The 27,912-nt window shown below is 49.9% G+C and overlaps 1 protein-coding gene across 2 annotated transcripts; it reads right to left on the bottom strand.

Moving 5' to 3' along the window:
• Positions 1-53: 53 nt before the first annotated feature.
• On the bottom strand, positions 54-26,989 carry Ropn1l (rhophilin associated tail protein 1 like). 2 transcript variants are annotated; one of them, XM_047555096.1, is made up of 7 exons: positions 26,226-26,985; positions 25,963-26,135; positions 22,638-22,761; positions 21,490-21,651; positions 13,006-13,181; positions 10,772-11,507; positions 54-355 (listed from the first exon to the last, which is right to left on the bottom strand). In XM_047555096.1, the coding sequence occupies exons 2-6, from the start codon at positions 26,091-26,093 to the stop codon at positions 11,444-11,446; spliced, it is 657 nt and encodes a 218-aa protein (XP_047411052.1). In that variant the 5' UTR covers positions 26,094-26,135; positions 26,226-26,985; the 3' UTR covers positions 54-355; positions 10,772-11,443. The 2 variants fall into 2 exon arrangements, with proteins under 2 accessions (XP_047411052.1, XP_047411053.1); XM_047555097.1 differs by lacking the exon at positions 10,772-11,507 and having other exon boundaries at positions 26,226-26,989.
• Positions 26,990-27,912: the final 923 nt, after the last annotated feature.

The raw sequence follows: 27,912 nt of genomic DNA, 5'->3' as shown, positions 1-27,912 counted from the left end.
TTGGGGACATTTAAGAGACAAATACAGCTGAGGGGTTACATGATTTTCAAGTCTTTAATCCTCATCTCCAAATCCTTTAACAGCCCATCCTTGCACCCCAGAGTCAGCGGTGTGGAGACCCCGGCACTTCTTTCCACCCGGCTCGTGAGAAGTCCCTTGAAACTGGCTTCCATGCAAACAGAGCGGGAAGCCTTCGCCCAGACTGCGGATCCCGGATGGGTCCGATCCATTACGTTGGAGGGGAAAATCTGTACTTCGCAGCAGGTGCCCGAGGACTGTTTTATTAGTCACATCTGCCTCCTTCTTACATCTCGGCATTCAAAGAACTTCCTCGCGAGCTCTGTGGATCCTGATTCTAAAACACAAAGGCAAAATGATGAGCCGCGGATTCCCCTCCGCTCCTGAGTCCTTCCCCAGCCGTCGGCGTGGGGAGTGTATGTGGAGTCGCGAGCTGGATACAGGGAGGCGCCTGGCAGAGCTGTGACAGGGTGGTGGACGTGGACATTCGCCCCCAGTGCCCCTTCACTGCGCCCATATGACCGAGCTGTGGCTACTCCCAGTCTGCGCTGCAAGTCAGTGTGGCCAGTGACCAGGAGCCCCCCACCTCCCCTCCCTGGGACACCAGCAGAGGTGGCAGACACACGAGCTGGTGCTCCTCCCTGGTCTTCACCCCTCGTGAACTGCAACCACAAGCTGAGGGTGGCAAGTCATGTGACAGCAAAGCAGCAAGATGGACACAACCTGGTCCCTGGGTGGCCATGTGGAGCAGAGCAGTCCTGCCACCAAGGACCCTCATCCGAGAACCCTTATTTGCGAGAGCATGAGTCTTTACGTGCTCTAAGCCAGCAGGTAGCTTGTCACTGTGTTACAGCAGCTTAGCGCTACTCTAACTCACACGAAGGCCACGTCCATTACCTTCTGCAGTTGACAGATGAGGAAATGGACTGACTGGGAGGTCCCCAGCTGCGAAGTCCCATACTTAGCTGCAAGACAAGGTCTAGATCCCAGGCTCTTGTGTCCTAGCCCCGTGTTCTGTCCACTTAACCTGGGCACTGTGCTCGCCCCTTGGAGACAGGCCCATGATGAGTCACCTCTCTGAACTGTCCACCCAGTGGTTGACACTTGCTTCTGGGGAGCTGCACATTCACCTGAGTCTAATAAGGAGCTAGAAACCACACGGTGATGTGAACAGGGAAAGTTAATACAGACTCAGAAACCATAGCAAGGTTGGGGTTGCTATGAGAACCCTAAAAACTACATGAATAGCAGGGGAAGGGACGGCCATTCCCAGAGGCTGGGAAGGCCCCTAGGACTGAGGTCCAGGGCTTGTTAAAGCGGGTGTGCAGAACAGCCATGCTGCCAGCCGAGGGAGCCTGACAGAAATCCCCCCTCCAGGGGCTGGGAAGACGTCTCACTGGAGGGCTGCATGAAACCACCCGAGGCTTGCTGGGGACCTGCTGGCCACACAAAAGATAGGCTTGCAACTTCCACAGATGCCTGGAACTCATTTATGTATAAACAATCATCAACCTTTTCTTACCTTTTCTGTATTTTCTTTAGAGACTTTCAAACTTTTTTTTTTTTTTGGTGGCACTGAGGATTAACCCAGGGCCTCTCACAGGCTAAGCAAATTCTAAGCTATAGCTACAGGCCTTGTTGTTTTCCCACTGAATTGCCCAAGTTGGCCTCCAACTTGTGATCCTCCTTGCCTCAGCCTCCTGAGTAGCCGGGGTTATAGGTGTGAGCCACTGTGCCGGGCTATACACTCATTTTCTAAGATTGGATCATAAAAAAAACACAAGCAAAAAGGCACACACTCAAGATTCAAGCTCAGCAGCTCCTCCTCGGTTGCAATTTGGGGCCCAGACTGGCCCTGCCTCTGTTTGGACCCCTTTCTCTCCGCAATGCCCTGCGCCTCAGACACAGCTCCTGGACCCAGGATTCCAGAACCACCTCTGCTCTTTACACATCAGCGGGTCTGTGGTTTCAGGTAGCAACAGAACACCAACCAAGCCCCTCCCCACTTGGGCGAACAGTGTCCTCAGAAGCCCCCTCTCCAATCCATCCCGAGGATGAGAGGTGGCCCATCCCATGCTCTCAATTTGAAATCAAGAAATGAATTCCCTTCCTTATCACTGTCCCCTCCCCAAAGCCACGTTCCTCCCAGTGTGTGTTTGGAGGAGGACTTGCCAGGCTCTGGAGGCGGGGCTTTGTCAGCCTGCATCCCCATTTTGTCTGACTGAGCTTGAACAAGGAACTCGGTCCTCGCCCACCAAGTGCGGGTGATGATGGCAACCATATCCGCGGCTGGGGCGGGGATTCAGCAGACAGCTGAGCAATTCCTCGGCGTGGGGTCCAGTCCACAGTAGGTGCTGGGGAAAGGTTTCACCTAAGCCCAGGAGTTACCCCAGCCCGACCTCCTCTGCAGCCCCCAAGGCTCCTGGATAGCGTTTGCCCAGGCGTCTCATGACCACTGCCTGCCCCTCTCGTCAGGTCCCTGTTAACTCCACCCTATACTAGATCCCAGCATAGGGTTGGGGCTTGGTGTGGCTGCTGATAGGGACATGAGCCCAGAAGAGAGCCTTTCTCCATCCTGGGCCCACTGGCTCCAATTCAGCACAGGAAAGCACAGGACCCCTGCTCCCTCCTTGTGGGGGCACACGCACCGTCCATGGGCCTCTGGGAAGTACCTAACACCCCAGGGAAGACTACACCAGCACGTCAATACCATTCAGCTTGCTCCACCTCACAGGAAGCCAGCTCCAGGGAAGGGCAGTAATGTGATTGAAAGCCCAACTTCTTATGGCTATTTTAACAAGAACTAATGGCAGGGCTTTGTAACAGACGTGTCAAAATCAGCCTGAGAATAGCAAAGTGTTCCCTTTAAAGAGATGAAGAGCTGTCCACATAAAGTACTCTGGGATGGGGACTCGGTTTTATGAGAAGCAAACCATCCACCAGTTCTGACTCACAGAGGCTTAAGGTCCTACTTAGGTTCAGCAGCAAGATATTTGAAGCTCCTTGACAAAAACGGGGTGGAAAAGTATCTTATACATTGTTAATTATGAAATTAGTCCTTCCTCCTCCTTGGCCAAACTGTGTTGAGGGCAGGGATGTAAGAATGGGCCACTTTACGCTTTAAATATGGCTCTTGCTGCTCTGGATGTGTCCTTCTCTCTGCCTGCTCCTCCCTAATCTCAGTGGAAACAGGATCACCTTTATTCCTAGGCAGAGTTATCTATCGCTGAGCACACACCCACCACAGGAACGATGTAATCCAGAGATGGTACCAGAAGATCTCAGAAATGACTACCTCCTAATTGACAAGTGAATTATAGCCCCAAGAGAGAACCCGTGGAATGTAGCCTCTGAGTCGCCTCTTTAACAGCCCCCGTTCCTGCTGATGGGGAGAATCACAGCCTGTGGGACAGGCTGTGCTGTTCCTTTACTAGCAAAGCAATAAAATTTCTTTTTCTTTTTTTCTCTAAACTGAGTCGTTGTTGTTGGATTGGCATCGGGGACAAGGACCCAGTCTTCAGCATCAAGGACAGGGCCTCAAGGAGAACCTGGCATGCAGTCAGATCTGAGGGGTGTGCCTCCCTGCTCCTTGCTGGAATGGCCATGCACGCCCTCGAAGAAGACAGTACGAGAGAACTTTCCCCCTGGCTCTGCTTCAAAGCCAGAGTTCACTGTAAAGAACATTCTAGAAACTTAGCTTGCATCTGGCTGTTGAGGTGAGCATTTACCCTCAGAAACAGGACTTGCATGTTGGTCACCACCCTGAGGTGACTTGTGTTCAGATGGTGTCAACTAGACACAATTCATGTTTCTGTGTCAAGTTCCTTTTGTTTGAACTTGAGGTCCTCAGTTGCTAAGCTGGACCAAAACAATTCTGGGACATGAACAAAAGGAATGCCAAATGAACTAAATTGTGTGCCCCCCACCCACAATTCATATGTTGAAGTCCTATCCCCAGGAACTCAGAATGTGGTAAGGTCTTTAAAAGGCAATGGCATTAAGATGAGGTCACTAGGGCAGGCCTTAATCCACTCTGACCTGTGTTGCACTAAGACGTTGTTTTGGTAAGCTTTTTCACCACTGTGACTAAGGGCCCGACCAGAACAACTGCAGAGGAGGAAAAGTTTATTTGAGGTCTCACAATTTCAGAATTTGAGGTCTCACAATTTCAGAGGTCTTAGTCCATAGAAGGTCGGTTCCATTCCTTGGGGCTCAAGGTGAAGCCGAACATCATGGCAGAAGAGTGTGGCAGAGGGAAGCAGCTCACGTGGTGATCAGGAAGCAGAGAGAGTCCACGGCCAGATACAAATATGTACCCAAAGCTACGCCCCAGTGCCCACCTCCTCCAGCCACACCTCCCACTTCAGTCACACTCAGTTAATCCCTAGCAGGGATTCAATCACTGATTGGGTTAAGACCCTCACAACCCAACCATTTCTCCTCTGAACCTTCTTGCGTTGTCTCACACGTGAGCTTTTGGGGGACACCTCACGCCCAGCCATCGCAGGAGAAGAGAGTGACGGGCACACAGAAGGAGCATTCACAGGTGTGGGAAGAACCAGCCCTGCCCGCACCTCCACCTGGGACTTCAGTAGAGGTCCGCTGCTGAGCCCCAGGCCGCAGCTTGCCAGCAGCCACAGCCCAGAGGGCTCTTCCCAGGCCTGTGACAAGCCTTCCTAGAACAGCTTGCCTTGGAGGCAAAGGCCTTTCAAGGCGCACGGCCAGAGCCCGCCCCCCAACAGCGCTTGGCCAGACCTGTCTTCAGGGTGCTTCATTCTTTCCATTCCCAAATGTCTGGTGACTGCCGCCAGCGTGAGCGCGGCCCGCTCTATGTCGTGGGCTCGGAAGTCCAGGTAGAGGCTCCTGAGGCAGTGTGCGCCCCACTGAAGCTCCTACCCAAACCTGCCTCGAGGGCCCAGCCAGCCTGGGGCAGCCGCCTCTTCAGGTAAACATGGGCGGCTCTGTGATTAGAGGAGGCGGGCGTCCTACAGCCCTTCCCCATGGGCTCCCTGTGAGAGAGAATGACGGCGAGTCTCACTGCCATTTATGCTTACAGGTATCTAGCCGGCACCAGTGGCCCCATACAAGTGTCCCTCCAAGTTCGGGAGGCCTGCTTGGTCCTCCACCCATGACAGTTACCTGCATGAGAAGTTCTCCCTAGGCCCGCGCTGCGAAATCCTCACGGCCAGAGCACCAGCCGGCCAGGTAGCGGAATCCCCCAGGAAGCCACAGGCCCAGGGTGGAGCCCAGAGACCTGAAAGGGCTCCTGGCTCCTGGGGAGCTGTCTGTCACACTGGAGGCGCCGCCCCTCCTGCATTGAGTCTTTCTTGTTTTCCCGAGTTCCTGATGCCCTGGCTTCAGGGGCTTTGATCCCAGAGAGCACAGCACCCCCCAGGGCCAGCTCACTTCCCTGCAGCGAAACCCTGATACACAAACGACCAAGCCAGAGCCCACACCTGAGCCCACACCTGAGCTGCGAGCACTGCTGTTAATACCTGCTGCTTTAAAACAACCCAGCGGGGGTCCACACATCTGGGGCTCCCTGCGTGCAATCCTCACTCTGACGTCCCTATGTCCCGCCCCTGCCCCGCCCCATCCTTCCCAAGACAGCTCCAGTCAAGACCCTGGGCCCTCTTCTGCTTCCTGATGGTTCCAGTCTTTGCTGTGTGGCCTGCAAAGATGCTGCACCTCCTGTTTCCAAAAACTTCTTCCTTCACAATGATCACTTCCTTTGCGGTCTGACCATACTCAATTAAAACTAATCCCTGCTACCCTTTTTATTGTTGTTAGGTTGCCATACTGGAGATTGAATCCAGGGGCATTCTACCACCAAGTCACTCCCCAGCCCTTTTTAGTATCTATTTTGAGACAGGCTCTCACTAAGTTGCTGAGGCTCTGGCCTCAACTTGTCATCCTCCAGTCTCAGCCTCCTAAGTCCAGGAACATTTTAAACACAGTCCCTGAAGCAGAGTCCTTCAGAGAGCCAGCTCTGCATAGCCCATATTTTAGGAGAGTGAAGAAGGTGGAGTAACCAGAACAGCCAGCCCCAACGGCAAAGCATCTTCCAGCTCATTGGAGTGTTGTCCATGGAGCCCTGAGGAACAGGACTGGCCACTGCCAATGCACAAAGGCCTGGATCCTTGGGTTTGCCCTGCCTGTGAGGCAAACAGCAGCCACTCCCAGATGAGAGGCACAGGGCAGCAGCACAGGATGTGCACAACAACAGAGACCAAGCCGCCAAGGCTGCCTCCCGGCAGGTGACACAATGAATAGGAAGCCACTTCTACCATCATGACACAGGAGAGGGCCCAGGGCCAGGAGAGCAGCCTGGCCTGGAGGCCTAAGGAGCAGAACTCTCATCACCATCAGGTCACGAGGTCATCTGGAGATGCAGAGCCCGGATGAGGAAGGCCGAGGGTGGGCAGTAGAGTGGACCCCTGCACACAGCAGGCCCAGTTGAGTGCCCTCACCTGCTACCCAGGCTGGGGTTCTGAGAGAGGAGGCTGAGAGAGCGGGCCCACCTCAGGGAGAAGCGCAACAGCCAAAGAGGGGAGGGGGCGGCAGCAGGGTGGTGAACGGGGAAGGATCGGAGTAGGCCAGGCACCAAGGGAGGGTCCCCAAGAAACCAAATTGACAAAATCCAAGACAAAAAAGAAAATGTCACCACAGACACTACTGAAATCCAGAGGATCATCAAAAACTATTTTGAAAATTTATATTCCAATAAGCTAGAAAATCTCTAAGATATTGACAAATTCCTAGAGACATGTGATCTACCCAAATTGAACTGTGAGGATATAGCAAACTTAAACAGATCAATATCAAGCAATGAAATTGGAGCAGCTATCAAAAGCCTTGCAACAAAGAAAAGCCCAGGATCCATGGATTCCCAGCCCTGTTCTACCAAACCTTTAAAGAAGAACTAATATCACTCCTCCTCAAATTGTTCCATGAAATAAAAAAAAGAGGGAACACTGACAAACTCATTATACGAAGCCAGTAATACCCTGATACCAAACCAAAGACACACCAAGGAAAGAAAACTTCAAATCAATATCCTTGATGGACATAAACAATACAAAAATTCTTAATAAAACATTGGCAAACCACATACAAGAAAATATTAAAAAGATAGCACACTATAATCAAGTGGGGTTCATCCCAGGGATGCATGGTTGGTTCAACCTACAGAAATTAATAAAAGTGATTCACCACATAAATAGAACTAAAGACAAGAATCACATGATTATCTCAATAGATGCAGAAAAAGCATTTGACAAATTACAGCACCCCTTCATGTTTCAAACAGTAGATAAACTAGGGATAGAAGGAACTTACGTCAACATAGCAAAGCTCTATATGACAAACTCAAGGATAACATTATACTGAATGGAGAAAAATGGAAAGCATTTCCTCTAAAAATAGAAACAAGAAAAGGATGCCTACTTTCACCACTCCTATTCAACACAGTCCTTGAAACCCTAGCCAGAGCAATCAGGTAAGAGAAGGAAATTAAAGGAATATGAATAGGAAAAGAACTCAAATTATGTTTGCCGATGACATGATTCTATACTTACAAGACCCATAAAACTCCACCAGAAGACATCAAGAGCTCATAAATGAATTCAGACAAATTAAAAAAAAAAGAAATTCAGCAAAATAGCAGGATACAAGATCAACACTCATAAATCAATCATGTTCCTATACTCCAAATAACACTGCTGAAAAAGAAATTAGGAAAATTATCCCATTCACAATAGTCTCAAAAAAATAATAAATACTTGGGAATCTAACAAAAGAGGTGAAGAACCTCTACAGTGAAAACTATGGAACACTAAAGATATTGAAGAAGACCTTAGAAGATAAAAGGACTATCCACGGTCTTGGACAGGCAGAATTAATACTGTCAAAATGGCCATACTACCAAAAGCACTACACAGATCCCAGGAAATTCCCATCAAAATTCCAATGATGTCCATTATAGGACTAGAAAAAGCAGTTATAAAATTCTGAAAAATAAGAGATCCAGAATAGCCAAAAGCAATCCTTAGCAAGAAAAGTGGGGCAGGAGGCATCACAATACCAGACCTTAAATTATACTAGAGAGCTATAGTAACAAAAACAGCATGGTATCGGCACCAAAACAGACATGAAGACCAATGGTACAGAATAGAAGATACAGAGACAAACCCATATAAATACAGTTATCTGATAGCAGACAAAGGTGCCAAAAAAATATGTTGGAGAAAAAATAGCTTTGTAAACAAATGGTGCTGGGAAAAATGGAAATCCATATTTAGCAGAATGAGATTTAACCCCTATCTCTCACCCTGTACAAAAGTCAACTCCAAGTGGATCAGGCCTAGGAATTACACCAGAAACCCTGCACCTGCCAGAAGAAAATGTAGACCTGACACCCCAACATGTCAGCACAAGAACTGACTTCCTTAACAAGACCCCTAAATCACAAGAAGTAAAATTTAAAAATCAATAAATGAGATGGTATCAAACTAAAAAGCTTCTTCACAGCAAAGGAAACCAGAACATGAAGAGGGAGCCTATAGAATGGAAGAAAATGTTTGCCACCTGCTCCTGGCATTAAGATATCCAGGATATGCAAAGAACTCAAAAAATTTAACACCAAAAAAGCAAATAACCCAATCAATACATGGACAAAGGAACTGAACAGACACTTCACAGAAGAAATACAAATGGCCAACAAATGTTATGAAAAATATTCAACATCTCTAACAATTAGTGAAATGCAAATTAAAACTACACTGAGATTTCATCTCGCTCCAATCAGAACGGCAATTATCAAGAACACAAGTAACAATAAATGTTGATAAGGATGTGGGGGAAAAGGTTCACTCATACATTGCTGGTGGGACCGCAAATTGGTGCAACCTCTCTGGAAAGCAGTATGGAGACTCCTCAAAAAATAGTAGGAATGGAACCTATCCCACTCCTCAGCATATATCCAAAGGATTTAAAATCAGCACACTACAGTGATGCAGCCACATCAATGTTTATAGCAGCACAATTCACAATAACCAAGCTATATTCTAACCTAGGAGCCCTTCAACAGATGGACAGAAAAAAATGTCACAATGGAATGTTACTTAGCCATAAGGAAGAAGGACTTCATGACATTTGCTGGTAAGAGGGTGGATCTGGAGACTATCATGCTAAGTGAAATGAGCCAGTCCAAAAAGTCAAAGGTCAAATGTTTTCTCTGATATATGGAAGCTAAGTGGGGTGGGGGTGGGGGAGGAATTAAAAAAATATACAAGAAAGATCAGTGGAGTAGATGAGGGGAATTGAAGGGCAGGGAGAAGGGACGGGATGAGACAGTGGAGCGAATCCGAACTATGTACTTACATGACTGTACCACAGGGAATCGCACCATTATGTGCATCTAAGACTTTAATTAAAAAAAAAACTGTAAGAGCAGAAAGATCAGTAGAGTCGAGGGAAGGGAACAAGGGAAGGGAGGATGGGAGGGGAAGGGGAAGCACTGGGGGCTGAATCAGAGCAAATTATATCCCGTGCTTTTACAATTATGTCCAAATGAATCCTGTCATGACTAAAAAGAACCAATAAAAAATTACTACCCAATAGGGAGAACAAACGCAAACCAGTGCCGAAACAGCTCACCAGACCGAGGACAGGATCCTCCTCCAGCCCGTCTTCTTGTCTTGCATTTAGTTTCTTTTTACATTTTTTATGATTTTTAGTTTTGTGTCTGTACTCCTGAGTGAAATAGGTCTGTAATTTTCCCATCCCAAAGCCTTTGTCTGGTTTTGATAGCAAAGATATGCCCATCACGGAGAATGAGAAGGAATGACTCTATTATTCCGAAGAACTTGATTAAGAAAGAACAAGGTCTGTTCCCGCAGAGTCTGACGACTTGACAAGGCTTGCTTCATAACCATGGGCTCGCACTTGCTCTGCTTCAACGCTTGATGTTCTTGGAATCAGTAGAAAGGTCATTCAACGGTTCTCAATTGTCTCTTGAGCCAGCTCTGGGTAAGTTATATTTTTCAAAATGTGTGCTTTCTATCCAAGTTCCCAGAATTGTGGGTGTATGACTACCGGTGTGTATCTCTATAATCTCTATTTTCTGCAGTTATGAACCTTTTGTACTCTATTGTCCATGACTTGCTGGTTCACTGGGGGCCAGGGAGCCCATTCCAGGCTGCAGTGGTCATCCCTACTGAATCTTCACTTCATAGGTCCCTGCTTATCTTTCTTAAATGGACCCTTAGCTCACTGATTTCCCTCTGTTTTCTCCAGTAAAAATACGTATGTTCATAAGCTTACCTTGGAGGACCACGTCCCTGTTCCTCAGCTCTGGGTGGAAGTTTCTGGCAAGGGGACAGTTTATACTGTGTGTCCTGTGTGTACATGGCTCCCCACGCCCCCCCCACCCCCCACTCACTGCCACAAACCCCGAGGCCCCGTTTCTTCTTATTCCCATGCATTGAAGCATTCTATCTTAGGGGAGAAATATGTAAATTCTATGGCAAAGTAAAATTTTGAGAAATTTTAAAGCAATTTAAAAAATCAAGTTTTTTTAAAAATTCCAACTCTGATAAGTTAGCTGTCATTTTATAAATAATCTATAGCACCTAGTCTCTGGAAAGGTGATCGAAAGTTCAGGGAAATGATCAAATATGGTAGTTTAGTGTCTCAATGAAATAAATGCACTTCATACTTCTCAGTGCAAGGAATGAAACACTTATTTAGATACCAGCAAAGGAGGCTCTTAACTTGCAGGTGTTCCCTTTCTTCGGACATCAGCATGGTGGCCGAGCTGCAGAGAACCAGTTGGCAGAGCATTTCCAGGCTCTCAGAAGGATCATCTGAGGTGATCCCTGTACCATCATTTTGAACACTTTAGAGAAAGAAAGTGAATAAAGACCTGGGGTCCTCGCTTCTGCTCAAGGGGCCTGAGCTCTGGCTCATGCCACCCGTACCGCAGGCACCCCAGTCATCAGCATGCCTGTCACAGGAGACATCAGGCCTCCTGCGGAGTCTCAGGGCAGATTCCAGGGAGCAGAAGCAAGTCCAAGTGTATTTCTGCTCGCAGTCCTGAGTCAAGGGCAAGAACAGCCCATCCATCACCCCTCCTACCCTGCAGAACCCAACAGATCATCGTACTAAAACCAACTGCCTGCTACTCCTTGAATGGAGCATTTAAGGTCCTTGTCACAAGACTCAGTGAAGGGCAGTCAGTACGGTGGCTCTGTGAAGCAGCGGCCACACTAAATCTCCATGAAGGGAAAAACTCACACTACAGATGGAAGTGGTTAATGACAAGTTGTATTTGGTGCCGAGGTTTTCAAAGCACTATTTCAACATGAAAATGTGTTCTTCTCTGTATTAACAGCCTATGACTTCAGAAGTTTCTCTTCAAGATTTTCTAAATTTTCCTCTTTGGAACGTAGAAATCCGAAAGTCCTATCATGCCATTCTTTCTAGACTCTCTGAAGGGAAACAGATGGAGACAGAGTCAGGACTTTCTCACCACACACAGCAAACATGATTTTGAGCAAATGCTACGCAATTTAAAACATCTACCTTAAAACCTTAAAACTGGCTACCTGTGGCCTCCTGGCAGTCATTTCTCCTGCCAAAAAACAGGCCTTCTGTTTCCTCGTATGATTAATGGGCGCTTCTTTCTAGGTGCAAAAAAGATCAGTGCTGTGCCTGGTTCTTTACCCTTGGGCAGCACCCAGTGGCTTGAGTACACAAGTTGCCAAGAACACGCCAGGCCAGGAGCCCTCTGGCCACGGGAGGGGCAGAGGTAGAGAGGCCCCGGCGTCCAAGCAGCCTCCTCCACTCGCTCCAGCCGAGCTCCTGCTGCCCAGTCCAGCCTGGCCCCGCCTGTTTCTTTCTTGCACCTGAGGCTACAGGGGGCCGGGACTCAAGCCCACACAGCCACCCCTTGTGACAAGCCATGGTGGGCAATGTCCTGCATCTTCCTCCAAGGAGCTGGGGAGTGGGGTGCAAAACCCTTTCAGAACCAAGCAAGGAGCAGGTGGGTGAAGGGACGGGAGAGTCCTGGGCGGAGAGATGAAGCGCAGAACAGGCAGGGGAGTGGGGACAGTGGGCAGCCTGGCTCCAGGCGTCGGCAGGTTGCCTGTTTCCTCTCCATCTAAGGAGAAATGCTCCAGGATCTCAACAAGGGCAGCTTAGGGCTGCGTCTGGCTCCAGGGCTCCTGGGCACCCAGGTCTACTCAGGATCTTTCTTGGGCCTTGGGAGTCAGGGGTCTCATGGTGAGGGACATGTGAGGGTCCTGGTATGGGGCCATTTAGTGCCCTGCTCATCTTTGGCCATGCCCCTCGGGGTCCAGGATACCCTCCACGTCCTCCAGGTGCTCCCCACCTCTGCAGCCTGCAGGGCAAGCCAGAGCCGCTCCCGTCCGTCTGTCCCCTCCTAGCCTTCACTGCAGCAGGCTGGCTCACCTCCCTGCTGCCTTCAGGGCCACCACTGACCACCTGTGGCAGCCGCTAGCCACCCCTTCCCCTCCACACCCACATGACTCATGGTGCCACTCTCTCCCAAGGGTAACCTGGAAAAATAATCAGATTTCTGGAAACCCCAAAAAGGGATGCCCTACTCCTTCCAGACCTGGAGAATCATGGAGCATCTCACTGCTCAACAGCGCTGACGTGGGAGTAGCCACAGGGGTCACCACCCAAGGCCACTTACTGGAAAAGAAAGACACACACCCAAGGGTAATTTTGAGAAGTGGTCAGAACCATTGAGGACCTTCACTTGCATTCAGTACTAACATAGTAAGAAAATGCAGCATAACAGTGTCATGTGACACGTTCATCAAATCAGGAACTGTGCTCCACTTAGACACGCCTGGCTGCCTGTGTGTCAAGGGCGGGCTTGGTTGGAATGACTTTCAGAAAAGAAGTGGAAAAGGAAAATTCTCCGCAGTCAACGGCCTTCGAACCCACAGTGCTACTTACACGCTCATCTTTAAACTGGTAAGATAAGAGTCCACATCCAACTGCAGGATGTCTGGGTCCAGTCCAGCCAGGTAGCGGTAGACATAGGAAAAGGTCTCGAAGGGGATCCGTGCAGGCCCACCCTCGGGGTCATGGGTGAGGATCTCGCAGACGTGCTTCATGGCTGAGTTCAGCGACTGAAACGCCATGGGAATGGGGAGGTTACTCTGAGTTGCTGGGAGGCAAGGCAGACATCGGCAAAACAACCCTTGAGCACATTCTGCAGAAATTCTGAAAAGCATGCTCTCCATCTGAACTAAGTCAGGTGGATGTGCAACTTCCACGGTTGAAAAACAAAAAGGAAATCTTGGGTCGAGAGGAAGTTAACTAGAAAACAAATGTTAACTCACAGGTTTCTAACCTCTATTAAGATGAGAACAGCTGTCACAGACACTGATGCCTTTAATGATGGACTTTTTCTAGATGCTTCCGTGCCAGGAATAGAACCCAGGGCCTGTGCATGTTAGGCAGGGGCTTGGCCACTGAGCCACACCCCAGGCCTTCTGTGATGAACTTCTTAAGCCAATGCAGAACACGCTGTCCCGTCAGGCCCAGAGACGCACCCAGAGTGGTGCCGAGGGACCGGGGAGACTTACTGACCAGAGGTGTGCCTGCACCAGGCAGGGCTGACAGAGGGCAGCCTGCACGTCTACCAGGAGGCCCCTGCTGTCCGGCTCCGACCTTGCTCACAGAGGCCCGTGTCTGTGTTGGCCCAGGAAGACCCCAGGCCTTTCTCCCCTGTCCACGGGGCTTCTCACTCATGCTGTCCCACTGCCTGTCCCACCCAGACACCAGCTCCTCCTAGCTGGCGCCCCATCCGCCTTCCCCCTGAATGCTGTGTTCAGGAAGCTTCCCACCTCCACAGGCACATGCTTCCAGAGCCCCTGCCTCTCCAGAAGCCCCAGCAAGCACAGCTGATGGGCCTCGTGAGACAAGAGGTGGCGGAGTGTGCACCACTGGGCCAGAGCGCTCATCTCTGCTCCTTCCGTCAGTCCTTGTTGAAAGAAAGATGAGGGTTTTTTCTTAAACACCAGGGGTTTACTACCTTTTACAAAACCACATACACAGCCCAGGACTCCTGTTTTCTCCCTGCGGACTCTAACACTCCTCCAAGGCACTGCGGAGCTGACTGCTAATCCTGCAGGTGGCCCAGGGACCCAGCGTGCATCTCCACCCCGGGCCAGCGGGTTCCCTGGAGCCCTTCCTTGCCAGAGACACCCCCACCCCTGCCTGGGCAGCTGTGCTGAGGATGAGACGCAGCACCTACCGGCCCTGGCAAGGCCAGTGCAAAGCCACTCCTCAGAGCACTCTGGATTTGCCAGGTGCTCACGGTGGACCCAGGGAGGCTGCCAGGGGACGCCGGACACCTGCTCTCCTGGAGGGCGGCCGCACTGGGGCCCCAGCTCCCTGGAGAAGGGGTGTTTCTGAGCACAGGTGGGAGGGTCCAACTGAGCAGGGACAGTTAAGTAAAGTCTTAGAGGGAAAGGGGCCAGCCAGGGGGATGCAAGTTCCCAGGTGAGCCTGGGCATTCCAGCAACAGCCTGGGCTCAGAGTAGCTAGAGCCGCTCAGAGGGGAGGGTGGGCGCCAGTGGTGGGAGTTCCGACAGGCCGAGCAGGACTGGCTTCCTCGGGGACTGTGAGGAGGTGTTAAAGAACTGAAGCAAACGTGCACTACGGAGCACTTCTCAGGAGACCCGCGCAACTGATGTGTAGAGGGAGGAATAAGGGCGGACGCCAGGGACCCAACAAGGCCGCCACCGGACAGTCGAGCAGAGGCCCAGCTGGGAGCTGGGTGGGAGTCTGGGCCCATTTTGAAGGTGGCGCTGACAGAACTTGCTCATGGTGGGCGCGAGAGGCAGAATGGTGAACGGTGACCCCCAAAGCTTGGGCCTGCACCGCTGCAAGGCTGGACTTACTACTAACGGATGGGAAGACAGGGGCGTTCCAGCAGACAGACAGGGAGCTCACTCTGGGACAGTCTCAGCTGGCATTCTTTTGGCATCCTTGCTCAAACATGGACCAAGGTGGGTGTTCAGGCCTGGAGCTCAGGGAGAGGCTCAGGCGGGGTGGGGGATACCCTATTTGGGAGAATCCGCCCACAGTGGGCAAGGTGCCACTTAGAGCCAAAGAAGGATAGACAGAGCACGCATGCACCCCAAAGAGCTGCGAAGATGAGAGGTTACCAAGGGGACCACAGGAGCAGCTGGGGACAGGAGGAGGGGTAAGGGAGGTGGAGTGGAAGAAAGTGCTCAAAGGTGGAAAGAGTGCTCCGCTGTCTCAAGTCAAGGAGGAGGAGGCGGTGGAGGGCCACATTTCCACACAAGGACTTCACAGCAGCACTGGGAAGGAGTGGCAGGCCCAAAGCTGGACGCTGGGTTTGCGGGTGGCAGTGGTGCCCTATGGGAGCACCACTCTCCAGAACTCTGTGAGCTAACCGCCCTCCCGTTGGTGGCTAGAATTGCTCAGAGGCTGGGGGCTTCCATATCCCAATCAGTTGACAGCAGAATATGAACACACATACCAGGCTGCTGAGGAGCATGAAGATGACATTTGTGGGGAGCCAAGAAATGAATCTTAGCAAGATGTGGTGCAAGAACACAGAGCACCAGAGGAGGGCTGAGCAGAGCGCAGTCCCCACACGGAAGCTGCAGCCACACCAGCCTCAGCACTGACTGTGATGGGAGTAAACCTGCTGTCCTGGGGCACACGAGGCGTGTGGGAGAATGTCACCAGTCAGCAGCACAGACCAGCACCATCCAAGGGCTGGATTCTAGTGCCCTGTCCACTCCTCAGTCCCCGTGAGCAGTGAGGATGTCATCATCCTCAGTTCACAGAGGAACCGTGGGGCCCAGAGAGGCCCAGTCGCTGTCCACGGTCACCCAGCCCCAGGCAGGGAGTGGGCCACAGTCCACCACCTTAGGGTCCACTGCGCTGGGTCAGGGAGTGAGGGAGAGGCAGAGATGTCCCACGCTCCCGGATCCAGATGCTGGCCAAGGAGAGGACACCCCGAGCAGAGCTGATCCCTGCTGCATGGCCCTGGGGGGATGTGACACCAGGGTACAGAGCACAGCTCTCGTGTCAGCCTAGCACAGAGGGGCCAGGTGACACTCCTCAGAAAAAAAGGTGTCTTCACTCCGCAGAGGCGGACACCTCCACACACGCCATTCCTTTAAAAGACTGTCCTCGAGAGACGATCTGCTAAAAATAAAGCCGTTTCATAATCCATGTTCCTCACTTGAAACTTTCCAAAGACATGCTGGTCTGTTGGAATCGCTTTCACATCCGACACAAACGGAAGCAAGACATCAGGAGAGGGGGCCTCGCAGGCTCAGCGCCGTGAGTCAGGGGAAGGAAGCAGTTGGCAGGGGGGCAGGCAGATGAGACCTGCCGCCACGAGGCTCAGAGGCTTCGCGAAGCGAGGTATTAAAGGAAAAGACATCAAAACATTCCGGCATCACAGTTCTGCAAAGGCGTGGTGAGTCGCTGGTGCCCACAGTCCTGACACCAAGGCGAGCGGCAATTTTTACATCCAAACAGATCCACAGAGCAACTCGCTTGCTCTTACTGAGCCTGGTTTCTTATAAGCACAGGCCTCAATTCCAAAGGGCTATAGGAAGCACAGTCACTTGGTCCCCAGCCAAAGGACCCACTCCTTGACAGGCGGCCCCATCTTCACCTACCACCCATTATTCTCAAGGGCGTGACAGATCCTGGGGCAGAGGTGGCTGGAAAGCTGCCTTTTTTTTTTTTTTTTTTTTTTTTTTAAATACTGGAAATTGAAACCAGAGAGGCTTTCACCACCAAGCCGCATCCCCATCCTTTAAAATTTTTTTATTAAATTTTTAGACAGGGTCTTACTAAATTACTTAGGGCCTTCAACAAGCTGCTGAGGCTGGCCTTAGAATTGAGATCCTCCTGCCTTAGCCTCCCAAACCGTGATTACAGGCGTGCACCACCGCATTCGGCTGCACTTTGTCTTCAACCAAGTATCTGAAATTAAAGTGGCGATGTGGGAAAGACGCAGGAGGGAGGCTCCTCGCGACTTAGGCATTTTCCCCGTGCCAGTTCTGTCGATTCCTCACGGCCTCGGGGTCACAGCCACTCACATATAACACACAAAGCCTCTGAAGAACTGTCACCTCGCACCTCTGAGGGGCCCTCTGAGCCAGCTTGCAAATAAGAATGTGAACGCTTCACAGGGGAGGGCGCCCCGCAGGCTTCCTGCTCGGGCAGGGTGGAGGCCAGGCTGGAGGCCAGGCTGAAAGTGGGCGGTGCCGTGACAACCCAGAGCTCCATCTGTTAGGAGCCCGAGAGGCCCTTCCCTTACGAGTTATTGTCCTTATAGGTTTTCTAACTTTTTTTTTTGTTTTGGGGCTTTGGTGGGAGGTCGGAACCAGGAGAGGCCCACCGGTGGCCGGGATGTGGCCCTAGGGTGAGGCCAGGTCCAGGAAGCTGAGTGGGCAGCGACAACCCCTGGAGGGCAGGCTGCTCAGTGCACGCCCCACCCCTCCCACAGGCCGAGAGAAAGCCCTGGGCAACAGTGCTGGGCCCACCAAGCCCAGGAGGCTGGGGGACAGAATGCTCCAACCATTTGTGGCCTGAGACGCACACTCACGGTGGGTGGTTGATTGAGAATCGTGCTGGCCTTTCCTGGACACTTCAGAATGGCCTTTGAGCCCTTGCTGGGGAAGCTGAAGGGCAATCGAAGGAACAGAAAGCCAGGATGCAGCTCCATGCTGGGACAGGTGGCGGCACCCTGGGCCAGCGTATGGGGACAATGCTGTACAGACTCCAGGGTGCGCGCAGTCAGGCTGGCACTGAACACCCTTCAGAGTGAATAATTCCAGCATATAAAATGATCTTACTGCCCATCCTTGGGAGTTGTCATTCTCCAGAACAGGAAGTCCCAAGCAGGAACTCTCTTGAGGTGGCCCTAACCTGTAGGCTGCACACTTCCTGGGCCACTAGAGTCACGGCCAGGGGTCCTCCCCCCCCACTTCCCAGTTACCTGACTTGAGGTTCTTGCCTGTCTCTGCCACAGCCAGCCAGCCTACCATTCAGCAGTTTCTCCTCCAGAGCCCTTGGGAGGATCCCGCCCAGCACACACACAGGCCCGCGCAAGCCGTGGCGGGCACCCTAGAGAGGACACCTGCTCCCTGAGCGGCGCCCACGTGGGACTGCAAGCTCTCCTTCTGCTATGACCAGAGAGGGATGCTGCCGCGGTGAATAAAGTTCAACACATTTTCAGTTCCGACTACAGTCCTTGCTAATTGTCTGGCTGTTTGTTTTTCCATTATAGATAAAAGAGTGTCTGAGGCTAAAAGGCTCAGTTCACGACTGTCTTATATTTTAAAAAAGATCCCCTGCTTACAAACAAGACATTTTGATCTACTGCTTTAATGCTCAGAATCATTAATGGTGCTGCAGAAATGTAAAGATAAAAGTCACAGCATGTAGATGTGATTATTTCACCAGATATGCACATCAAGACCCCAGAAAGAGGTCTGTATCAGGACAGCCTCAGGCAGCAAGTCCACGACCACATCCACCTGCCTGTGCACCTCACAGTGTCCCTGAACCCAAATTCGTGGCTTTCAGTATGAACGGAGCAGCGTCCAGGGCCCCCAGGGCATAGCAGAACATGAGCTGCGAGAGTCTGAGGACACGGACCCAGGAAGTGCGCTCCAGAATCCCCAGCACCAGACAGAACATGGCCTGGACGGCTCAGCTTCCATCACTGTGATGAAATGCCCACAGCAAGCGACTGTGAAGACAAGAGTCTGTTGACTCACCGTTCTGGAGGCTCAAAGCCTGAGGTCAGGCTGAGGTGGTCCCTTCTGGTCAGGGCCTAGGATGGCAGTGGCTCATGGTGGTGGGTGAGGCCCTCTCACACAGGAAGCCACAGGGAGGAGCAGGCTCACTCCTTTTATAACCTCCCTCTCGCCAAAACTGCAAAGAGTCGCATCCTTCCCTTCCAAGGGCAAGCCCAATGACCAAAGACCCCCACTAGGCCCCACTGCTGAGAGGTCCCACAGCCCCCATTCTACCCCCTAGAGATGAAGCCTTTGCCATACAGACCCTCAGGGGACACTCAGGCCACATCTAGCAAAGCTGCACACAAAACAGAGTTTAGCAAAAACTATGGTGGAAAGAAACAGAGGATCCAAGAACGATGCACATGACTCCGCAATCCAGCAGAGGTTTCTAGACTTCGAGAGCTTAGACGGGATTAATCCGACCACAGTGATTCCTAAGAGAAACTAAGAGTGGGGGTCAGAGTATCGTTCATTCACTCCTCCCCAGCTGTTCTCAGAGCCCCTCCAAGCTTCCCCAGCCAAAAGGGGCACCCTGGTATCCACAGCACAAGACTGCCCACATGGCACACATGCAGAAGTCACACTTGGCATGGCGTGGGGCAGGGAGAGGCCAGGGCACGGGCCCTGGGGACCAAAGGATCGCCTTCACACCTGACCAGCTGGCATGGCCATGGCCTTCCACAGTCAGGAGGGAGACCTGGCACCCGAGGGCAGCAAATGTGAGTGGCAAGTCCTACTGCCAAAGGTGGCTTAAATTTGGGGACAGGAGGGAACACACAGTGACCTCACGTGGGTTTCTCAGTATAAATTGATTCCCTAAGGACAGAGTAACACATGATAGAAAGAAAGCAAAGGAATGCTTGGCATTTTTAACGTTTCTCCCCCAGTTCTCAGCTTAGAAGGCAAAACTCTATCCTTAATGAAATGTCTCCCCCTAGTGTCCCCAACACACGTGAACAAGGGACGTTACTTTCCAAAATAGATGGTTTTCCTTGAAATCAAGTGCTTAATTTTCATGATGGGGTAGGTGGAAATAATGAAGATGGATTAAAAAATATGAATTTTTCTACTCTTCTCACCATTGTTAAAAATCAAATTTTCACAATTAAGTTAGAGGCGGAAACCATAAAAATCAATTCAAACGTTAGATATTAATTGTATTATTAAAATCTTGGTTTCATCAAGTTCCAGGTGAACAAAGAGACATAAAAACTTCTCCAATAATGAAATTGTCCTTGTCATTCCCAATAATCCCCCACAGAGATGCCCGCTGGGGACATCCGAGCCTGTCTTTGCTGCTGGGGGTACCTGACCTGCCAAGGTCCAGGCCTGGCACAGTTAGCCCAGTGCTGACTGGAAATACCCGTGCCCCAAACTCCTGCCCAGCCTGCACCCCCAGCCTCCATCTGACTTCACCAAGCTGAGCCAGCGACTGAGCCAGTGAATTGTGGGGTATCCATGTCCCCAACAGTTGGCAAGTAAGCAACGTGGTCTGTGGCCAGGCAGACCAATTCCTGCAGCAACTTCCTTTGGGATGAAATGAAGTTTCAGAAGGTAACCAATAGCATATTTATCTTTTTATAAAGTTAAAATCAACTCAAACTAAATCATATATTTCTTGGGGTATTTTTAAACTATTTCTTTAGAGGCAAAGGAACAGGAAGTGTGAGGTCAGGATTGTCCTGCAGGCAGGCCCGGGCACAGGACAAGAGAAAGCACAGGTGGTTGAAGCTAGTGTCAGTGTGTCACTGACACTGCTGAGCAGCTTCCTGGGTGCTTTCCCAATTATATGGAGTGATTTTTTAAATTAGAATTGAATAGAAGAGGTTTACCCATGGATCAAGGATGAGTGTGGGCCGTGAAGCAGGGATTAGTCATTAATCAGTGATGTACCCTGGGCTCCTAAGATGGAAGGGAAGCAGTAAGATAACATTGCCCATCTGCGTGGGGAAGTGGGCGTGTTCTGCCCAGCTGTCTTGGGAGCCGAGCAGCTAACTCTCCCTGCTCTGGAGCCGGCTCCTCACGACACCCACTCTGCAGCTGAGCAGGCCTGAGGGTGCACAGGAGGCCCTGCCCACAGCCTCAGCATCCAGCCTCCCACACCTCATCCTGACCTGCTGGGTTCACAAACTCCACGCTTCCCATGTCTTATTGCTAAGTCGTTAGGGTGACACTGGAACATCAGCAAAGTTGCAGTATCTGTTAGCCATTAATAATGGATTGTATTTCAAGTATAAAATAATTTTATGCCTCTTTCCACAGATGGGGAAAAGAGACATTATCAGTTTACAAAATGATGTGCTTTAATAAAAAAGTCATTGATGCATTCTCTTCTAAAACTAAGTATATTTTAAGAGCATCCATGTATTTTATCTACTGTTAATATCTTCTAAATCAAGGTATTTGTAAGCATTAAATCTTTTAAATGGAGGAGTTCAAAAGTATTTAACTTAAAAAGAACTATGAGCCTGAAAATATCATATCATAGGCCTCTGGGGAAAAAATTTATTTTTCTAAGACAAAGTTACTGAAGTAATGAGTGTTTCCTTTAGTCACTGTAACCTAAACTGTTTTTAAGTCAGGCATATAAATACACAGAATTATTAAGATGCTATTTATGAGTACGTACCCCACCAAGTGAACTGCATCCCAACGCCAAGAATTTTATCCACTCGATTTCAGTATCGCAGGGATCCAGTACCAGGAGAGCTCGAAATCTTTCCAGGGGCAGACACAGGTTTTTCCACTTCTTCTCAAGTTCTACTAGGTTCACGTACTTCTTGAGGCGACACTGTTTGGAAAACACCATAGGACACCAGCTATGTATGTTTGGAAAACCTGTGAGACAGCCCTGTCCCACCCAGAGTAGAGGAGATGGACTCTGCTGTGTGACTGTCAACCCAAGGAGGGGACGGTAGGTAGGTACAGCAATGTTCTACATCCTAAAAGAAGAAGAGTATATGGCGTAATGTTGTGACCTCATAAAGCGAGCAGATATTGGGTGTATGACTCTCCGCTGTCTGTCTGAAACACTTCACAGTAAAAAAATAAAAATAAAAATCACTAAATAAAAACATTTAAAAATCCAGTCCCCTAAACATGGTAATAAATAGAACAAACGCTTATAAAATTGAAAAAAAATAAACAAATCCCTTCTACTATTTTAAACCATCTATGAACACTGAACTTCTTCAATCTGCTAGTAGTATTTTGTGTGGAACAGTGGAAGCAATCAGCATTTGTTCCCCAAGCTCCACAACCCAGTGGTCATCTTTTCCTTAAGTTACAGAGCCCTGGGAGGATCCTGTCTCTGGAAACCGGTGTGCCTGCACAGAAGCATAGCGCTTCCCTGTGTATAATGGCAACAAAGAGCTTTAAAAATCAAGGTTGTGAGGTTGGGGTTGCTCAGTGGTAGAGCACTTGCCTGGCATGCTCAAGGCCCTGGGTTCCATCCCCAGTGCCACCCCAAATAAAAAGGTTATGCCAGTGTTGTAGAGCACACCGGCCATCCCAAGCTACTCAGGAGGCTGAGGCAAGAGGCTTACAAGTCCAGGACCAGCCTCCACAAAAAAGTAACATAAAATCTACTCTTAAGTAGATGGCACTGGGTTCTTTCAACTAGATAAGGCCCACCAAAGGGGTATATTCCTTTGTAAGTAAGCCTTGAAGAAAGGTGAGGGAAGGCACGGTCCCACCGCAGTCCCGATGGTTTCTGCTCTGCAGTGACGAGAGATGCCGCAGGTGCGGAGAAACGCAAGCCAGCCAGACCCGGCTTACCTGCTTGTGCAGGACTTTCAGCAGTCCCTGGGTCAGGCCTGTGTCTATCTTCTGGGTTGCCACGGGCATCTCGACTCTGTCCTTTACAGGAAGTGGATCTCCTCTCGACAGAGCTGAAAAATACCTGGTAAAAACAGACATCTCTGAAGCTCATCAACACACAAGCAGCGCCCTGTGTCATGCGGTGCCTTAGGTGCCCCAGAAAAACCACTGTGATTAGGAAGGAAAAGCTCTACAGCCAAAGGCTGGGGCATAGGTTCTGGTTCCTCCACTTAGCTATCTGACTCAACCTTCTCTTTGTACCTCATTTTCTCTGTCTGCAAAGTGAGCATAAGGAGTCTCCGTCTGAGTCCTGGAAGCACTGCGTGAGGAAGGCTTAGGGGCAGGGACCAGAAGGAGCTCCCAGAATATGCACATGTTCTGAGCCTCAAATATTGTCAAAGGAAGTTTGGGTTTGTCCTTCCTTCTTTGGGGTCTTGCTACTTTTTAAGGTGTTCAACTTTAAACAGCTGCATATTCCACTCTAAGGTTGGCCAGATTTTTCCTGCCTCACGTTTCCTGGTAACTGGTCCTGTCTGGAATACTGATGATGCTCCTTACTTACACTGGGCATAAGACAGGCACAGAAATAGTTTGGGACAGTAAGTCAAGAAGGACCCACATCTGGCCTCTGGCTGATGCTGGGAATGGACACCAGGCGGGGACTTCCTGTGAGCTCACTTTAACACAACGAAGACACAGCACGGCCAGGCAAGCACATGCTACAGCGTGCACCAGGCCACAGGTCATTTAGAAGGTACAAGGAACTACAGTCTAAGACAGCATGCATTCACATGGATCGATATATACGGGGTAAACTAAAAGACATGCTTTCTCATTCCCTCAAATTTGACTGTTTTCATGCCTGTAAGACAACTTCAGCTCTGCTTTATAGTTTTGTTAATGATTTGAGGAAAAGTCAAAATGTAGACAGTCCTGAACCAGACACACTGGAGCCAAGGGCCTAAAGGGCTCGGGTGGAGGATGGTACCCTGCTTTGCCATCCTGCTGCCAGTGAGGGTTTCCACCTACTTGGTGGAATTACTCCTCACAACTGATCAGAGCAATTTCCAGGTTCCCTGCAGCCTCTGGAGCAAGGGTCCTGCACAGGGGCCAATTCTAGTCCAGCCCCAACCCCATATTCAAGGCATTGGGCAACTTCTGGAGGCAGTTTTTGTTGTCAGGGCAAAATGTGGGTGGTACTACTGCCATCTAGTGGGTACGAGCCTGAGGCTAACCCCCTACACTACCCCTGCACGTCACTGTCAACTGTGTGGCTGGGAAAGCCTGCTGGCAAGATACATGCTACCAGTTCTCTGGACACCAAGGCAAACCTTTATCACTTGACCAACTCTTGAGTGAGCTATGCGCAATGACATAGTAAGGGACAACTGAGTGTCCAGCAGAGTAGAGCAGACAGGCTTGGGCGGAAGATGACCATGGGTCACCCGAAGTCCTCATCTGAAAAGAACCCTTGCCTGACAAGGGAATGCCCGCTGCGTGTTCTATGGCAGATGGCGGTTCACAGGCACCCTGGTTCCCTGTTTTGTTTCCAGTTGTTTCCCTTCCTGTCGCTGTCTTTGCTCCTGCACTGCTTCCTCTTCCACGGACTTTGCCTTAGCCTCAGTCTCTGCCTACTGTCACTCTCTCTCAACGTTCTTGAGCCTTGTTTATGCACTTACCGAGATCTCCACTAACTCAAGCTGTTTATGAGCATCTCTCTAAGAGGTTTTGTCCTGAGAGCCGGCACACTTCTGAGTGCACACGTTGCCTGATGAACAATGCCTGAGTCTTACCCTAAACTCTAAAATTCTTCTTAAATTAGCAGCCCAGTGCATTCAGGAAGTTCGTGATTAAGTCTTTCAAATTAAAATGAAACTTAAAATAATTGTCTCTAAAGTGTCGCCAAATACAATTTAGTGTTCCAAGAAAAAAAAAAAAAGAGTAAAATCTTGAATTTTTTTTGTATATTGCAAATAATTTTTTTACAAATCCTATCTTTTATTTATGCTTGAAAAATGGTAAAAGCCTGAGGTCATTATGTTTTAGCAAAAAGCTTGAGAGGATCAGAACAATTGACAGAAGTGTTTCACAGAAGATAAGAACTAGATCAACAAATGACTCTGTCAGTCAATTAAAATAAGTGCTCAAAGATATCTAAGTATCAATTCCCAGAACCTATGATTGCTACTTTACATGGTAACAGGGTTCTTGCAGATTGATTAAGGATTTTAGATGGGAAAACTACCCTGGATTATCCGTATGGTTCCTAAATACAGTCATACATGTCCTTAGAAGAGGAAGGTAGAGGAAAAATGGAAATGCTGGTTAGGATCCAGCTCTCAGAGTTGAACTGATTCTCCCCAGAGCCACCAGAAAAGGCAAAGCCCTGCCAATGCCTTGCTTTTAGCCTAATTAAGCGGATTTTGGACTTTTGGCTTCCAGAACTGTTAAGGTAAATGTTTGTTAAGTCCAATTCCATGATAATTTGTTACAACAGTAAGAAAGAAATTTACCTGTATATATATATATATATATATACATATATATATATATACATATATATATATATATATATTTGATAACTTTCTCTAAAGTTATCAAAGTCTGTTGTCAGTTACTAAAGGAAAAAAATTAATTCATTTATGTTGACTCATCAAAAAGTGAGCATCTAAGTCTGTTTATGAGAGGGGGCAAAGAACATTTCTGTAAAATAGGAAAGGATTTTAATGGTTCTAAGGTCTGTTGACTTGTAGCTAATTTAAAGTTATGAGTACTCCTGAAAAGAATCAGTGTTTGCTGCGAGGAACTGTGAAGGCTCATCAGCTGGGACGCTTGCCAAGCAGAGTTTACCCACTAGCAGCCTCAGCGTGAAAACCTCAGGATGACCTCGGGAGTGAGTGCTGACAAGCTTAACCAGTAAATGCATTACTCTGGGAGGAGCCTCTGCAGATGAGGAGCACAGCTAACAGATTCCTCCTTGTAAAAATCACTTCATAAGTAAAAGTGGCTGTGATCCTGTGATTTAAAACACTGCGGAAACTTTTTGCTCAATGCGATGGCTTTGTAAGCGTTAGTCTACCTCCACAATTGAATTGCCATCACTTTGTGAGCATTTTTGCAATAATTTCTGGTCTCATGATCAAAAGACGGCAGTGGTTCCTAGACAGACACACGGTAAACGGTGTCCCCGATGTCACCAAGATAAGTGGAAGCTTGGCTGGGGCAGGGGGCTCGCTGGGGATGCGGTCCGCCTGCCTCCGGCTCGGAGCCCGAGGGCTCTTACCCCGCGGACCACTGCAGCACGTCGGTGGGCTGGGTGCGGATGGCAGCCTTGGTGAACTGCTTCAGGATGTCAGGCAGCTCCGGGGGAATGTGGATCTGCTGCGCGCAGAACATGGTGTCGGGAAGCGGCATCGCTCCGGGCAGACGGCCGCAGCCTGGGAGAACGAAGGTGAGCTGCGGGGAGGGCAAGGGCGGCCGTCAGCGGGCCCGGGCCGCTGCCAGGGCCGCCCGCCCTCCCCGGGACCAGGGCCGGCGAGGTCTTACCGGCTCCTCCTCCGGCTCTGGGGAAATGAGAGCCAACCGCCTCTCCAGCGACTCCGCACAGCAGGCAGCTCGCGAGCTCTGCCACAGCTACTGTTGCGTCCTGGTATCCGGGCAACCGAGGCGTGCGCTTGCCGCGCACGCGCACACGCCTCGGACCCAGGCCCGGGGCTGGGGGCGGGGGTCCAAGAGCGCGCGCGTCGGCCCAGCCCTTCGGCAGCTAACCGGTGCAGCCAGGCGAGCTGGAGTTTTCACTGAGGAGGAGGCGCCCCTCTTCTCTTCTCGGTACTGGGGATCGAACCATGGTCTGGCACATGCTAGGCAAGGGCACTGCCACAGGTCCACATCTCCTTTTGAGACAGGATCTAAGTTGTCCAGGGTGGTCACGAACCCGAGATCCTCTAGCCCCGGTCTCTCAAGTAGCTGGGATTACCGGCGGGGGCCACTGCGCCGGCCGAGGAGGGTCGTTTGAATTTCCCACAGCCCAACGAGAGCGGAATTGACAGAGGACCTTCCCCTGAGGGTTCTGGCTCCGTAACTCCCAACGGCAGGTGACTAGATCCTCCTTAGAAAGCTGTTGCACTGAGGGTTGCTCAGTGCCGACTGCACCAGCTGCTGCGGGACCTAGGGCCCTGGAAGCTCCTCCCAGACCAGCTGTGGCCTCCGCAGATGCTCTTCCCATTGCCTGACCCGTCCCTCTTACTGAACTCTCATTCTTCCGTCCTCAGTTCAGAAGTGGCTTGTAGTAATTGCAGTGGGCAGTTTCAAGATACTATTTGTTTTCCTAAGTAAGGGAGCGAGACTGCGCCAATCAAATGGGCCTAGAAGGCAATGAGCCCCATCTTCTGATAAATAACTTTTCAGTCCTGCTGGGTGCTGATCAGGAGAGCACTGGAGTTGCAAAGCCTGGCCGACTGCTGCAGTTGTCCTTAACTTTCGTACTATGTGGGAGCCCCACACCCGGCTCCTGCTCACCTCCAGGCTGGTAGCTGGAGAAACACAGTGAGCTATTTCCAGGAAGGTCTCCTTCAAGGGAACTGGGGGATTTGTCCCCCCCCCCTTTTTTTTTTCTTTTAGTTCACATACCCCCCAGACGAATACACACATTTCAAGTAACAGTACTGGCAAAAACTGAAAGCAGTAAAATTGTTGACCACACAGGGACATACTCTCATACCTTCTTAATTTTAAGTACATTTGGGGGCAACTTGGCACTACAAAAAATTTTTGATGACTTAATCTTACTTCTAAGAATTTGTCCTACAGAAATGACTACCTTAAGCATAAAAAGTTAATACAGACAAAAATGTTTACTATAGCATGTAATCAAAATGGTTAATTCTTTTGAAAACCTAAATCAAGGTATCTCTACACAATAGAATACTATAATAAAAATAAGGTAGCTAACACTAGGGATGGCAGAGTACAACTCTAGTCCCAGTTTCTTGTGAGGTTGGGTGGGAAGATCATGAGTCCAGGAGTTGGAGACAAGAATGGGCAACACCATAAGATCCATCTCAAGAAATAAAACCAAACAAAAAAATTAGGGAGCTACTTACATACTGATATAAAAAGATGTTCATAAAACAAAGTGCAAAAAAATTGACCTGTAGGACAATTTGTGTAGCACGACACCTTCACTTCACTGTGATGAATGATTCTGAGGGTGTGTTTATGCCTGGAACTCTGG

The sequence above is a fragment of the Sciurus carolinensis genome, chromosome 6 (genome assembly GCF_902686445.1).
Source record: "Sciurus carolinensis chromosome 6, mSciCar1.2, whole genome shotgun sequence".
NCBI classification, from domain to species: domain Eukaryota; kingdom Metazoa; phylum Chordata; class Mammalia; order Rodentia; family Sciuridae; genus Sciurus; species Sciurus carolinensis.
Note: the sequence above shows the minus strand (reverse complement) of the source record. Positions and strands in the feature narration are given on the sequence as shown.